Source organism: Fistularia commersonii, chromosome 12, assembly GCF_037954325.1.
Source record: "Fistularia commersonii isolate RoL2024-O1a breed Wild chromosome 12, RoL_Fcom_v1.0, whole genome shotgun sequence".
In the NCBI taxonomy this organism is placed as follows: Eukaryota; Metazoa; Chordata; class Actinopteri; order Syngnathiformes; family Fistulariidae; genus Fistularia; species Fistularia commersonii.
Window position 1 is genome coordinate 6,428,078 of NC_141295.1, and position 13,550 is coordinate 6,441,627.

Sequence of the window (13,550 nt, forward strand, 5' to 3'; positions counted from 1 at the left end):
CCCACCGGGTCCTCGGTTGGTAGCATCCCTACTAAGCTGACACTGTTGCTATGCTCAGCCGCAGCCGTCGCCAGCTCGCATCGGCGCTCAACAAGGAGTGTCAGTTTGGCTTCTCTCCGGACGCCGTGGACGAGTCAGGTGACCTGGACGCCGCCATGGCGTTCTACCAGCTGGACGACGCCGGCGACGCCATCTTTCCCCCAATGGCGGTGAGAGGCGGTGGACCGATCAGACGCCCGTTTCCTGTGGGCTCAAGCTAACCCCGCCTCCCTGCAGGGCCAGTCTGTGGCTCCGCCCCCAACCCTGGGAACCCCGCCCCCTCCCGCAGGCTCCGCCTACAGGGTGCAGCGAGGCTCGGTGCCCACGGCGCCGCCGCCATCCGGGGCGCCGCCGTGCTCATCTGAGGAGGAGCAGGATGGGGTGGAGGACGGCCGAGGTGCAACCACACACACACACGCACTTTCTCAAACACACACACTCACGTGTTTGTGTCCGGCAGGCGAGTTCTCAGAGGACTTCCTGTTCAGCACCCCTGGTGAGTCAGCTGCCCTCCACCGCCTCGGCTTCCTGTCCACACAGGAAGTGACACGCCTCCCTTTCAGATCAGAGCTACCAGACGACCGGCGTTTACGCCGCCGCCGAGCCCGCCTCCGCCCAGGTGACCTCTGACCCGCCTGGTCACATGACCCACGCTCTGAGGAGCACACGCTCACCTCTGCTTGTGTTTGGAAAGGACGAGCAGGAAGAAGGTGCAGAGGAGTCTCCACCCAGAGCAGACATGGGCTACACCTACACTCAGCAGGTACACACACACACACACACACACACACACAGCAGACACACTAACACTCAACACACACACTCACAAGTGTGAATGTGTGTGTGTTCCAGGTGGTGAAGCCGCTGACGGCCATGTGCTCCTCACCCTCCTCTTCCTCCTCCTCACCTTCCTCTCCCTCCTCACACGCCACCGCAGCGCCACACCTGCCCTCCACCGCACACACACAGCCACGCTCAGGTACACACACATGCACACACACACACGCTCAGGGACATAAACATACTCACCTGTCTTCAGTTGCCATGGCGATCCCGGCAGCCTCGCCCTGGATGGTGAACGAGCTGGGTGAGACCATCTGCACAGTGGTGGCTCCGCCCCCTTACTCCTATGACCCCAACGGTGGCGACTTACCCCGAGGTCAGAGGTCACTGGTGCACTGTGATTCGTGTGTGTGTGTGTGTGTGTATTAACCCCCCCCTCCAGACTGCAGGGTCCTCCAGTATTACTTCAACCTGGGCATTCAGGTGCGTCTCTCTCACACAGACACACACACACACACACAGTAACCCTTGGCAGCCCGCTGACCCCGTGACCTCTGACCCAAGTGGTACCACCAGAGCTGCTGGCAGCAGCAGCAGTCGTACCCCGTGACGCCCCCGGACACCCCCTATCCCTACCAGCACTACTCCCCCTACCAGGACCCCCACGGTGAGCCCCTCCCCGCCGCCCGCCGTTATCGCACGCCACCGCACGGCGCTCACGGTGTGACCTTTGACCCCAGGCGCCCCAGCCCACCAGCCGGGCCCTTACCCGGAGTCCTCCAGGCCGGGTGACGGACAGATGGACGGTCAGTGGCGTCGGCCTTCCCGTTTCTTCTCGATGTTCCGTGTCTGAACCCGCTTCCTCTCTAGGCCCCGCCCCCCCGACCGAGGGCTCCGCCCCCCTAGGCCCTCCGTGCCCCGCCCCCTCCGCGTACCCGGACCAGGCGGCCCTCGCCCCCGCCTCCGTGCTGCACCTGCCGTACGAGACTCCGCCCCCGGCGCCCTACCTGTCGGCCCCCCCGCCCCTCGCCCACGTGGCTCACCACTCCTACCACCCCTGCCTGCCCCCCTCCGCCCACTGGGGGGGGCTGCAGCCCGGAGGCCCCGCCCCCAGGATCTTCTGCCCCGCCCCTAGCCCCGCCCACATGGTCAGTTACATCACGGCTCCGCCCCCCCACCACCCGCCCACGCACTACATCCCCCCCGCCGTCTGACGGCCGCGAGCTCGCCACCTGTTAGTTTAAGTTGATCTTCCGGGACGGCCGTTACCGTGGGAACCGGCAGGCGTCGACGTCATCGGCCTTCTCCGAGAGCCAATGGAGAGAAGGGGGCGTGGCCTCCCCGTTTTTGTGTTGGTCCGATGACCGGGTTCTGTTCGTTTGTTAAATAAAGTTTGAGTTTCAGCAGCAAAACATCCGACTCCTTCATGATTTCTTACCTACGGTTTCACTTCTCCACATTTCTTTGGTGATTCAAAGTTTTATTTGAAAATAGTCCTGTCAGTTAAGTCACGGCAACAGCTGCAGGGGGATGTCCACGGTCCAGAGGTGGCGCCCGCCCCGGGCCTGGAGCGGCGCCCGCAGCCAGCGGGGGTTGGACAGGCGCGTCAGGTGTTTGTCCGTCAGCTCCGTCAACACGGCGTCTCGCTGCAGCCGCCGCAGCCGGTCCTCGGGCACGGGGGCGGAGCATCGCCACGTCTCGCCCACGTCCACCAGACCTGGGAGGGCGAGGGAGTGTCACGTGATCCGGCGGGGGGGGATTCAGGGGGCGGTGCGCCTACCTGCGACCACGCCGCGTCCGAAGCGCTCGCCGGACGCCAGCAGCGCCTCCGTCTCGGCCCGGTCCAGGCCCAGGACGCCGTGCAGCAGCTCCCGCCAGTCGTCCCCTTCCCAGTCCCGCCACGCCACGTGCACCGCCAGGGTGCCGCCTTCCAGCGGCGCCAGCAAGGGGCGCCAGCGGCTCTCCAGCGTCTTGACGCCGTCCAGGACCAGGCCGGCGTACGGCGGCCGGAAGGACAGGCAGCTGACCTGCAGTGTCATGGCAACACCAACTCTGTGACCTCCTCCTCCTCCTGTACATGAAGTTCACACGCAAAGTTTCGAATAAACTTCATTATTTCTTAATACAACTTAAAAGCAACAATCCGCTCACAGTCAAACCTACAATATATATATATATAAGTAACAGTTGAACGAATAACAACAACAATAAGGGATATTGTAACCTATCTTTCCTGTTATAAGTTATAACCACAGCAGATCGAGCTCTTATTTTGAAGCCATAACAGCAGAAGTGTGCTTGCTGTGGGATGACGTCTGAAGAAAAAGTTAAATTAAAAAAGGGTGCGTGGAAACCTGGGAGAAACTGTCGTCACCCTGTTATTTTATTATTGTACGAAGTATAGGGGACTTTCGCCAAACCTCGATTACAATATCATCATAATAGGAGTATTGATTTGAATTTCCCCATTGTGGGATCAATAAAGGAGCAAAGATTCAAACCTTCAAAGGAGATTTCTTATAAATTTGCACACAACATATAACCGGTGAAAAATAAACGTGACAAAGATTTAGGTTTGATATTGATGACTCCTGTGGTTACTGTGGGATACATGACAAATCTATTTTACATTTATTTCCTATTGCTTGTACTCACAACTATTTTGGTAAAATGTACAAGCCTTCATGGAGAGAAGTGGATTGTAGTTGCAGGATAAGGACAGGTTTCTCTCCTATGTTTTTTATTTATCTATTTATTTATTCTTAATTTTATTTATCTACCCATTTATTCGATTATTTTCTTTTACTTTCTTTTTTGTTTAGCCTTAAACATCTCTCACAAACCTTTAAAAGAAATAAAAAAAGGTTTCTCTCCTATGAAGGAAAAGGACTTTGTACAACTTGTGTTGCTCTTGGGAAAATGTCATATTTAAAAAAGCAAATGGATGAATAGCAAACTAAACTTCTGTGTTTCCACAGGAAATGGATGGATAAAGCACCACTAGCAATGGACTTCAGTACCAGAAGGCAGTGAGGACGAATTATATTTTGGATAAATGTGCTTGATATCCGTATGTAAATGTATTAGCATGGAAAGGATTTTAGTTGTACTCTTTATATGTCTTTTTTTGCATATAAGTCTGTTTTTGTGTTTCCCCTGGCTAAACAGATGTGTTGCGTTTATAAGTTGTCAATCACACCTTCATTTCCGGTGGCGGACCGGAAGCGTATCACTGCTGTGTTTGTGTTCCGTTAAAGGACTCACCTTCCGCCTTCACGTCATAATAGAAGCCGCTGGACGTCGAGGTTTCCGGTGGCGTCTCCTGACGCCGCTGCGAGCCGGCAGTAAATCTCTCCCGGGAGAAGACGACGGACGGACGGCGGTTCTTGTCGTCCTCCCGCCTTCCTCCGCAGACCTGCTACTTCCGCCTTCTCTTCTTCTTCGCCGCTTTGAGCGCGCGGTGGCGGCGCTCTGGCGCCCCCTGCTGGACGGAAGACTCCCTGCGCCGGGAGCACCGGAACTGAGGATTTACGGCCGTGGCGTCACTTCCGCTTGACGTCTGCTCTCCGAAATCAGACGAGATCAGGAGGAGGGGATGACTGACGGACGGACGGATAGAAGAAAAGATAATCGTTTTGGTTAAAGTGACAGACGAGCGAATGAATGTGTGTGGAAACGATGAAAGAGAGGAGACGATCGATAAGCGGTCGATTGGCTTTATTCACCTCCTCGTCAAATATCCGGTAAATTCCAGGATCAAACCGACAACCGATCACAGCAGAGACACGTTACAGAGCAGAGACGCCGACCGGACGGCGCAGGACAGAGGACGCGCACCCTTCTGCCGCCATGACATCATCGGGGATCTTCACCTTTGACCTTAGAGGGATGCTGGGGATCACCGGAGGACGATGATGTCATTGTGATGTCACCAATCAGCACCCCACGGGGCGGGGTCAACAGAAAACACTAACTGGTTACTGACGCTAACTGTAGTTACCAGCGTGAGCTCTGGTCACATAGCTAACTGTAGGTAGCAACGCTAACACTGGTTACATAGCTCACTGTAATTACCAATGCTAACTCTGGTTATTAAAGCTAACTGTTGTTACCAACACTGATTTTGGTCACGAGTCACCCTAACTACAGCTTCCAACGCTAACCGACTGGATACCAACCACAGGGCAGCCTTAGTTTGTTTAATTTGTTATTATTTACCATCGTTAAGATGTAGGGTTAGTGGTGTTTGTTAATGTAATGTTAGCATGTTTTGACACACAGTGTTTGACATGTTTGTTTACATCTAGCATTCGCCTATTTGCCAACGTGTACTAGTTTTCCCTTTCATATCAATGGTCGCATCCCGTCACGCGTCACGATGACATCATCAGGACGTCACTCCCGTTCGTACAAACTCATCGGGACAAAAACATCGGCTGACGTCTCTTTAACGCCGCTCTCTGATTGGACGCCGGGTTCTGGAACATCTGCCAAAGTGCGGGTCCACGGGAAGCGGGATGTTCTGAGTTTCCAAAGAGACATCTCCGAAGCAGCGCGGCAACAGGAAGTGACCTCATTGGTGACATCACGGCGGGACGGGACGGTAGAAAAAGCCTCGCCGGTTTCCATGGCAACGAGCATCGGCGGCCGAACGTCAACGTCACGACAACAAACGACAAGCGGATCAAGGCTTCACAGAAAAATGTCAAAGAACACGTTTAAAAAAAAAAGAGGCCAATCACGCGAGGAGGTGTTTGGGAAGCTCCGCCCCCTCCTCAGTCGGACCACTCCTGCTCGTCCGGCTCGGACTCCTCCTCCGACTCGCTGTACTCCACCGCGATACGCCGCGACAGGATGGTGGCCACGTCGTTCCCCGTCGGCTCGCGTTTCTTGGCCTCCTCCTGCTCTCGCTGCTCCTGGACCTTCCGGAGCTGGATCCCTGCGGATCCCGAGACCGGAACCGGGTCAGAAACAGAATCCCTCCCCGAAAACCCAGGATTTGAACCGAGTCGGACCCGTGTCTGACCTCGGCGGATGGCGGCCAGAAGGTCGCTGCGGGCGTCGTTCATCGGGACGTTGGGGCCGCCGGGAGGCTTCCTGGCCTCCGTCGCCAGGGGCAACGGGGGCACGCCGGCGGCGGCGGGCGGAGCCTGACCCGCGGGCCGGACAGGGGAGGGGACGTAGTTGGCTGGAGGCGGCGGAGGTGGGGAGGGGCTGTAGGGGCGGGACAGGCCGGCGCCACCACCTGCTGACAGGAAGCGCATTCGCGTGAAACGACGGCGTTCGGAGGCGGTCACACTGTGTGAGGCTCGGAGCCGTTACCTTGGTTACCGGCAACGACTGCGGGGTGTGGAACTGTTGCCATGGTGACATGGTGGGAAGTACTAAAGGCCTTCTGACCTGCCAAAGGCATCGGAGGCGGCGGAGGGGGCGGAGCCGGGGGAACCTGATGGTCACTGAGGGAGGAGAGGTCAAAGTTCAAACCCTGTGCGTGTGTGCATGTGTGTGTGTGTGTGTGTGTGTGTGTGTGTGTGTGTGTGTTTACCTGGGCTCATTGCTGGCGGAGGGCCTCGGTCCATTCTGATTGGCCGCCCCGGCTGTCTGGGGGTGATGATGCTGCTGGCTCCGCCCCAGAGAGTGCTGCCTGGCTGTTGCCGCGGCAACGGCGGAGGATATGGCGGCGGGTCGCAGCGCTCGGTCCAGCGACTGAGTCTGACCGGGCTGATCCTTCCCATCCTGCACCTGGGCGTGGTGGGGGCTGGAGAAGGAGGGGTCGTCCGACATCCCTGACCTGCAGTGGGGGGGCGGAGCTTCAGTGACCTTTGACCTTTGAGGGCCTTCGGTTAGCATCCCGCTGACCGGGAAATGGTCTTCAGGTCTGTGTATATGTGTGTGTGTGTGTGTGTGTGTGTGTGTGTGTCACCTGTCAGGTGACAGCGAGCCGTCAGAGGTGTGGTATGGCGAGGGCGTGACCCTGGCGTCGGGCCTCAGCTCCTTGTCGAACGCCATCAGGTTCCACTCCTGCCGGCGGTTCCGGGCCTTCCGGACCTGCGGGACAACAACGGGTCCGTCTGGGCGGCGCCGCCTTCAGGGAGCCTCAGAAATCCGAGTGCTCAGCCAATCAGACGCACTGACCTTTTTGACCTCCCGACCCGAGGAGGAGTCCTCACCCTGCTTCTGCTCCTGTGGAGGAGATGAATGGATGAGTGGAAGATGGAGGGGTGATTGACGGACAGGTGGAGGGGTGGACCTTCTGTCGCCGCTTCTCCTTGCGTTTGTTCTCTGTCGCCTGAAGCATCTTTTCTCTCCACAGGTTGAAGAAGTAAGATGGATCGGTGTAGAACTTCAGGCCCTCCTTCTGGTCGTCCCTGATGATGCGCACACACACACACATGAATACACACACACACACACACACACATATGAATATACACACACCTGAGGGGGGGCTCACCTGTAAGGTGTCAGGATGTTGAGGGGGGGTGGCTTGTCGCATCGCTGGTACGTCTCCAGGACAGAGTTCAGGATGGAGCTCCTTGTCACCACCTGCTGATCCTGGATGGTGCTGCTCCTGAAGGCCTTCCTCATGTTGATGTCCTGCAGGGACACTGAGGGACAGAGGGACAATTACAAGGCATGACCCCAAACACTTGTAAGTGTCTGAGGTACTTCCAGTGCCTTACGTAATCCCAGTGTCGGAGGTACTTCTAGTGCCTGAGGTACTCCCAGTGCCTGTAGTACTCACAGTGTGTGAGGTACTTCCAGTGCCTGAGGTACTCCCAGTATCTGAAGTACTCCCAATGTGTGAGGTATTTCTAGTGCCTGAAGTACTCCCAGTGTGTGAGGTACTTGTAGTGCCTGAGGTACTCCCAGTGTGTGAGGTACTTCTAGTGCCTGAAGTACTCCCAGTGTGTGGGGTACTTCTAGTGCCTGAGGTACTCCCAGTGTGTGAGGTACCTCTAGTGTCTGAGGTACTCCCAGTGTCTGAAGTACTACCAGTGTGTGAGGTACTTCCAGTGTCTGAAGTACTCCCAGCGTGTGAGGTACTCCCAGTATGTGAGGTACTCCCAGTATGTGAGGTACTCCCAGTGCCGGAAGCCATTGCAGTACCAAACGGATACTGTCTGTTCCCAAACAGGACCAGCCAAGAGCTGATCTGACCTATGACCCCCTTGACTCCCACCTCCTGTTTGCACTTTCTCCATCAAATCACATGATGACCTGACGAGGCTGAGGGTGAAGGACAGGATCACAGGAAGGACACAAGGGATCCAGAACCTGGGTTGAAGAACTCCGGACCTGTTCCCTCTATCCGTTCAATCGCCCCAAGGTTCTTGGACATGTCCCCAATCAAAGCCCTCCTCTGAGGTTCTTGATCTGAAGGAAGGACATGAGGGACAGCAGCCTTGCATCAGGCTCAATGAGGACCTTCATGCCCAAGACCTCGGATCAGACCTGAGGACGATCCAACTGTCCTTCAACTTCAGACGCCGGCCGTCGGCCGTCAAGCGACCGGAGTCACGTGTCCGCCCGGCACCTTCTTCCACGGTGGAATCGAGCTGCGTGACCTTGACGGCCAGAAGGTCCACGCGCTCCTGCAGGCTGCTCATCCTCAGGTAGAAGCTGTTGGCCTCCGTGAACAACTCGCCGAAGATGTCCTCAGCGTGGCGACCTGCGGCACCACAGAAGAAGGACGCAGGTGGGTCAGGTGGAGGTCAGGGGTAGATCAAGCGGAAGTCGGGGGTAACAGGGGTCAGTGGGGGTCAAGGTCAGGGTCGGGGTCAAGGTCAAGGTCAGACTCACTCAGACCCCCCAGCTGTTTGATGACGGCGGCCAAGGTGCTGTTGGTGACACACTCCAGCTCGCTGGCGACCCCATCAGGCAGGACGCTGCGGCACAGGAACCGGGGGTCTATGACCCGCTTGACCAGGGGCATGGTGACCTACACACACACACACACACACACACACACACACACACACACACACACACACACACACACACACACTGATTACTTGACTGTCGGGCCGCAGACTCCAGGGGACCTGAGGGGGTCCTGGTCCTCCTGGTCCAGGTTTCAGTTCAGACATCATCTCCATCCACTCGCCACTTCCTGTCTGAACACACATGACCAGACGGTGTGTGTGTGTGTGTGTGTGTGTGTGTGTGTGTGTGTGTGTGTGGGAGAATGCGGGAGTCTCACAGGGCGTTTCCATGGAAACACAGCCCTTGACATCATGCTCTACTGCCTGCTGGAAGAGATGAAGGCTGTTGCTAGGAGATGTGTGTCTGGATGTGTGTGTGTGAGTGTGTGAGTGCAGGTGTAGCGAGGTGTGTGTTGGTTTGTAGAAGTGTGTGTGTTTTGTTTCTGGTCAAGCCAGCGTTGCTGCAATCCGGTGGTCGAGGGTTGGATTCCCTGCTCCTCCTTCCTGCATGCCTCAACCCAGCTGCTCCTGATGGTGTGTGTGTGTGTGTGTGTGTCCTGCGATCAGACAACTGATGTGTATCGGTATGTGACGTCACTCCGCTCGCCTGAATGACACGTAACGATCGATCGCGGTTCGTCGGGTCGGGACTCACCGCGGGTTCCGGTGTCCGGTGTCGGTGCTGCTCGGCTCCTCCGCCGCTCCGCTGGAATGGATGCTGAGGAGGAGGAGGAGGAGCGGGCAGCCAATCAGCTGCCGCCGCCGCCGCCGCCTCGGAAGCGCTCGGCTCCCGTCGGAAACACTCGGAAACCTCCGACACCGGAAGTGGAGCTTCCGCCGCATCCCTGAGCGCCGACCAATCACAGCCTCTTTTACAAGCCGCGTCAACCAAAGCAACTTCTCTCCTCCTGACCTTCTGCTCCTCTTTTCCTCTTTTTATCCTTTCCTTTCCTCCTCTTTCCTGCATCGGTCAAATATGGAGGATGAAGAGCCGCAGAGAGCTGAGGATCCTCACAAGATGGCCGCCAGCTCTTAGTGGTTCTTTATACATTACAAGCTTTTATTTTGATCGCCATCTGGAGCAGGAAGCCGTCACCCATCGTTGCCACGGCGACACGCCAGGCATAAGCCGCCGCCGGGTCGAGGAGCCGAGACCGATGGGAAACGTGGTTTCACACACACACACACACACACACACGGAGGCCGAACGCTTTCAGATGTTTATTAATGACACACACGGACCAATCACAGCATGGGGGCGGAGCTTCAGGACGCAGGTCACTGCACCTTCGTCCTCTTCACCGAACCTGGTAACCGGTCATGAAGCCTGGACACACACACACACACGCACACACATTAATGCAATCAACCAAGATATCATGGCAGTGTATATGCACACACACACACACACACACACACACACACATATATAAATTACTCACTTCTGCAGAATCTCATCCACTTTTTTCCGAATCAGCTCCACCTTCTGGTCGATCTGCGTCTACACACACATGCATACGTGCACCAGACACACACTCTTGTAATCCCAGTGAGGGTCGGACACGGTGGCGTCCTCATCGGACGTCCTTCCGGAAGGTCCTCTAAAGATGGCCGCCGTCCCGAACATTAAAACCCGAGCTCTTACCTTCTTCTTCTGGTAGACGAGCGGCGCCGTGAAGGCCAAGATGTCACCTGCAACCCAGAAAGAGACGGCGTGAGCTCCAGCCCGAGCGGGAAGGACCTCGTGAGGCCGGCGGCAGGAGAGCGCTTCCTCACCGAGGATGAGAAGGGTGATCACGTTGAAGATGGCGCCCACGTAGGTCATGAGCCACATGGCCACGGCGAGCTGGAACACAGGAAGCAGACGCTCAGACCCAGAGCACCCCCTCCTCCCCCCCTGCCGGGCGGAGCCTCAGCTGACCTTCAGGGAGTCCACCAGGTCCTCCACCAGCAGCAGCTTCCTGGTCTGGCAGGTGAACCGGTTGACGTGGACCAGCGCCTCCTCGGCCAGGCGCCGCGCCGTCTCCGGGGACAGGCTGATGTCGCGGTCCAGCAGCGACCTGAGGAGGGGGAGGCGTTCAGGGACGGAGGGACGGCGGAGGACCGGAGCCCGCCGGGTCCCCCAGCCCACCTGAACGGGTGTCCCTGCTGGGACTTGTGGACGGCCTGGACCACCGACTTGTAGACCCTGAAGGTGATGGACACGCAGAGGACGGACAGCAGCAGGTAGGACACCACGCTGATGGCCGACAGCGTCGCCACGGAGACCAGGACGAGCAGCGAGGCCCCGAAGGTCAGGGCCGACCGGCGGGGACGCTGCCAGTGGACGAGCATCCAGGCTGGACGAGGACACAGGACACCCGCGACAAACAGCCATCATCTACCAGCCATGATCCGAACACCAAAGTCCTGACCAGACCCAGTAATAGCATTTAAGTTCACACACACACACACACACACACACACACACACACACACACACACAATCATGTGCAGGGAATTAACAACATTCTGCAGCTCAAAGATCCCCATCAGCTGATTGGAACAAAAGAGCGCTGTCTCAGTCCGCTAATCTGTTAGCATGTCTGTTAGCACCTCGGCGGCGGCAGCAGCCCGCTAATGTGAGAATTTCAGATTTGAGAGCCGGCGTGTCGACACACACACACACACACACACACACACACACACACACACACACACACACACACACACACACACAAGGGTTATTGATTCATTTCACTTTCAAAGTTCATCCAATCCATCCTGATCAATCAATACTGACAAACCTTAAGAAAGAAAAAACCAAAAGCACCTGCCGGCAGCAGGTCAAAGGTCATCGCCACTGATTCCGCCAGGTTCTATGTGGTGTGTGAGTGTGTGTGTGTGCGTCCTACCTGCGTGTGTGATGTCTTTCAGCGATGAAGACGAAGGCGAGGCAGGGTCGGCGCAGGTGGAGTCGGCCATGCTGGTCCTCTGTGGTGGAGCGGCTGAAGGTTTGTCGAACCTTCAGCCTCCTGCAGCTGAAGGCGCTGCCATGACGTCACCGCGGGGGCGGGGCTACACGGGCGGCCACGTGACCCGTCAGACACTTTGACTGACAGCTGTGAACTCTGAGGGTCAAAGGTCAGAAGAGGACGTTATACAACCAAGCATCCAATTCAACAATAAAAAATATAAAATAACACAGATCATTATTATTATTATATGACTTAAAAAGTGCTTTCAGGGAAAAACTATCAATATATTCAGCATCAGACCGTCGACTTCCAGCCTTCAAAATAAAAGCATTCGCCAGACGCACATGAACGTTACATCTGGTTTTACCGGAGTTTCAGAGAAAACCTCACGTTTCCGTTAAAAAGCTCCGGAGTGCAGAGGGACCGGGAACCGGGGACCGGTGATGCAGGAGGCTCGGCGGGAGGACCGGGGCTAACCGGGGCTAGCCGGGGCTAACCGGGGCTAGCCGGGGCTAACCGGGGCTAGCCGGGGCTAACCGGGGCTAGCCGGGGCTAACCGGGGCTAGCCGGGGCTAGCCGGGGCTAACCGGGGCTAGCCGGGGCTAACCGGGGCTAGCCGCTGCTCGCTGGCCTTGCTGGCAGGACAGGGTTCCGCTGGTTTCACCGGTGGAGCCTCCGGTACCGGCGGACTTGGTCCTTCCATCCCGACCGGACCGGTCCTCCGACCAGCTTCCCTCCGGAGCTGAAGGAGTCACGGAAGCGGAAGCAGTGGCGGAACTTCCGGTCAGACTTCCCGCCACAATAAAAGCACAACAGGAAGCCCGTTCGTCCGTTTGAATTATTATTGACATTTGTAAATATATATATATATATATATATATATATATATATTTAAATTTTTGATATAAAGTTGCACGCTACAAATCCCAGCTGAGAAATAAAAATAAGTTCCAATTTCCTGTCTCTCTCTGCCATTGACTTTGGTTTCTAGCCTGTGGAAAAACTACAAACAGCACAACTTCTTTTTCATTAATTGAATTTAGAAAGCGTGGATGTAAACAAGTGTGCCAAAAATTCAGCACACTGCAATGATAACTACTTTCAATTTGTTAACATTTTGTAATTAAAACCACGAACAGCATAACAGAGAACCTATTTTACATTTATTTTTATTACTTCTTGTACTCTGGTTGAATGCACAAGCCTTTATCGAGAGAACTGGATTGTCACTGCAGCCGCAGGATCGGGACATTTTTCTCTCCTATGGAAAATAGCACCAAGGAAAAGGACTTTGTTTTTGTACAACTTGTTCTACATTTGGGAAAATTTCACATTCATAAAAGAAAATGGACTAACAGCAAACCAACCTTTGCAGTTTTTCTACAGGAAATGGATCAATACAGCAACATCATAGATAGACTTCAGAACCCCGAGGCTGTAAAAAACAACTTTATTTTGGAAAAATGTGTTTAATATTCAGGGGTATATCCAGTAACGATGGATATTGTTACAATTTTTAATATAAATGGAAAGCTTGGAGCGATACCGCTCGATAAGGCGACACGGCTATGAACATTCTCATAGAGTCCGCGGATCACGTTTCTACATTTTAATCCAAATCCAAAATGTTTGAGCGTTGCTAAGATAAATGGATGTTGGACAGAATGAAAGGCTTTATAAAAGTCCAAGAAGAATATGAAGCCATTATCTTCTATGAGGTCTCTGTATTCTATGATGTCCATGACAAGCCTTATATTATTGTGGATTGACCATCCTTTCAGAAAGCCCCATTGTGTCTTTGCAATCATGTCTGAGATTCCTGATTGGAGACGGGAAACTAAGATGT

The 13,550-nt window shown here is 55.2% G+C and overlaps 4 protein-coding genes across 6 annotated transcripts in view; 1 reads left to right on the forward strand and 3 right to left on the reverse strand.

Annotated features, from left to right (window-relative positions):
- Nucleotides 1-2,036, forward strand: part of alg13 (ALG13 UDP-N-acetylglucosaminyltransferase subunit) — a 5,195-nt gene extending 3,159 nt beyond the window's left edge. Inside the window, exons 15-24 of the mRNA XM_086156150.1 lie at nucleotides 59-209; nucleotides 277-535; nucleotides 603-658; nucleotides 734-802; nucleotides 892-1,018; nucleotides 1,079-1,198; nucleotides 1,265-1,305; nucleotides 1,387-1,489; nucleotides 1,563-1,628; nucleotides 1,693-2,036. Coding sequence (XP_086012276.1) covers nucleotides 59-209; nucleotides 277-535; nucleotides 603-658; nucleotides 734-802; nucleotides 892-1,018; nucleotides 1,079-1,198; nucleotides 1,265-1,305; nucleotides 1,387-1,489; nucleotides 1,563-1,628; nucleotides 1,693-2,036 — 1,336 coding nt within the window. The remainder of the gene's footprint in view (nucleotides 1-58; nucleotides 210-276; nucleotides 536-602; nucleotides 659-733; nucleotides 803-891; nucleotides 1,019-1,078; nucleotides 1,199-1,264; nucleotides 1,306-1,386; nucleotides 1,490-1,562; nucleotides 1,629-1,692) is intronic.
- A 245-nt stretch (nucleotides 2,037-2,281) lies between these two features.
- On the reverse strand, nucleotides 2,282-4,253 carry LOC147228620 (protein EOLA1). Its single transcript, XM_086156653.1, has 3 exons — nucleotides 4,087-4,253; nucleotides 2,603-2,893; nucleotides 2,282-2,539 (listed from the first exon to the last, which is right to left on the reverse strand). The coding sequence occupies exons 2-3, from the start codon at nucleotides 2,859-2,861 to the stop codon at nucleotides 2,331-2,333; spliced, it is 468 nt and encodes a 155-aa protein (XP_086012779.1). The 5' UTR covers nucleotides 2,862-2,893; nucleotides 4,087-4,253; the 3' UTR covers nucleotides 2,282-2,330.
- A 271-nt stretch (nucleotides 4,254-4,524) lies between these two features.
- Nucleotides 4,525-9,543, reverse strand: LOC147228621 (actin-binding protein WASF3-like). 2 transcript variants are annotated; one of them, XM_086156652.1, is made up of 11 exons: nucleotides 9,403-9,543; nucleotides 8,626-8,764; nucleotides 8,360-8,494; nucleotides 7,277-7,430; nucleotides 7,073-7,190; nucleotides 6,958-7,005; nucleotides 6,746-6,870; nucleotides 6,368-6,613; nucleotides 6,145-6,278; nucleotides 5,849-6,067; nucleotides 4,525-5,761 (listed from the first exon to the last, which is right to left on the reverse strand). In XM_086156652.1, exons 2-11 carry the CDS (start codon nucleotides 8,756-8,758, stop codon nucleotides 5,598-5,600), a joined length of 1,476 nt encoding a protein of 491 aa, XP_086012778.1. In that variant the 5' UTR covers nucleotides 8,759-8,764; nucleotides 9,403-9,543; the 3' UTR covers nucleotides 4,525-5,597. The 2 variants fall into 2 exon arrangements, with proteins under 2 accessions (XP_086012778.1, XP_086012777.1); XM_086156651.1 differs by having other exon boundaries at nucleotides 5,849-6,070.
- Nucleotides 9,544-9,955: 412 nt separating this feature from the next.
- LOC147228622 (reticulon-3-B-like) lies at nucleotides 9,956-12,467 on the reverse strand. Of its 2 annotated transcripts, none has more exons than XM_086156707.1 (8): nucleotides 12,095-12,467; nucleotides 11,642-11,857; nucleotides 10,879-11,086; nucleotides 10,669-10,807; nucleotides 10,524-10,593; nucleotides 10,393-10,439; nucleotides 10,190-10,248; nucleotides 9,956-10,074 (listed from the first exon to the last, which is right to left on the reverse strand). In XM_086156707.1, the coding sequence occupies exons 2-8, from the start codon at nucleotides 11,709-11,711 to the stop codon at nucleotides 10,026-10,028; spliced, it is 642 nt and encodes a 213-aa protein (XP_086012833.1). In that variant the 5' UTR covers nucleotides 11,712-11,857; nucleotides 12,095-12,467; the 3' UTR covers nucleotides 9,956-10,025. The 2 variants fall into 2 exon arrangements, with proteins under 2 accessions (XP_086012833.1, XP_086012835.1); XM_086156709.1 differs by having other exon boundaries at nucleotides 10,879-11,156.
- Between the last annotated feature and the right edge of the window lie 1,083 nt (nucleotides 12,468-13,550).

Excerpts from the sequence above, each read along its gene's own strand:
- LOC147228622 (XM_086156707.1), bottom strand. The coding sequence starts at position 11,711 with ATGGCCGACTCCACCTGCGCCGACCCTGCCTCGCCTTCGTCTTCATCG. Across the intron at positions 11,087-11,641 it reads GAAAGACATCACACACGCAG|CCTGGATGCTCGTCCACTGG; the intron begins GTAGGACGCACA and ends GTCCTCGTCCAG. Across the intron at positions 10,075-10,189 it reads GTGGATGAGATTCTGCAGAA|GCTTCATGACCGGTTACCAG; the intron begins GTGAGTAATTTA and ends GTGTGTGTCCAG.
- LOC147228621 (XM_086156651.1), bottom strand. The coding sequence starts at position 8,758 with ATGCCCCTGGTCAAGCGGGTCATAGACCCCCGGTTCCTGTGCCGCAGC. Across the intron at positions 7,431-8,359 it reads CGATTCCACCGTGGAAGAAG|TGTCCCTGCAGGACATCAAC; the intron begins GTGCCGGGCGGA and ends TCTGTCCCTCAG. Across the intron at positions 6,871-6,957 it reads CGGGTCGGGAGGTCAAAAAG|GTCCGGAAGGCCCGGAACCG; the intron begins GTCAGTGCGTCT and ends GTTGTCCCGCAG.
- LOC147228620 (XM_086156653.1), bottom strand. The coding sequence starts at position 2,861 with ATGACACTGCAGGTCAGCTGCCTGTCCTTCCGGCCGCCGTACGCCGGC. Across the intron at positions 2,540-2,602 it reads CGGACGCGGCGTGGTCGCAG|GTCTGGTGGACGTGGGCGAG; the intron begins GTAGGCGCACCG and ends TCGCCCTCCCAG.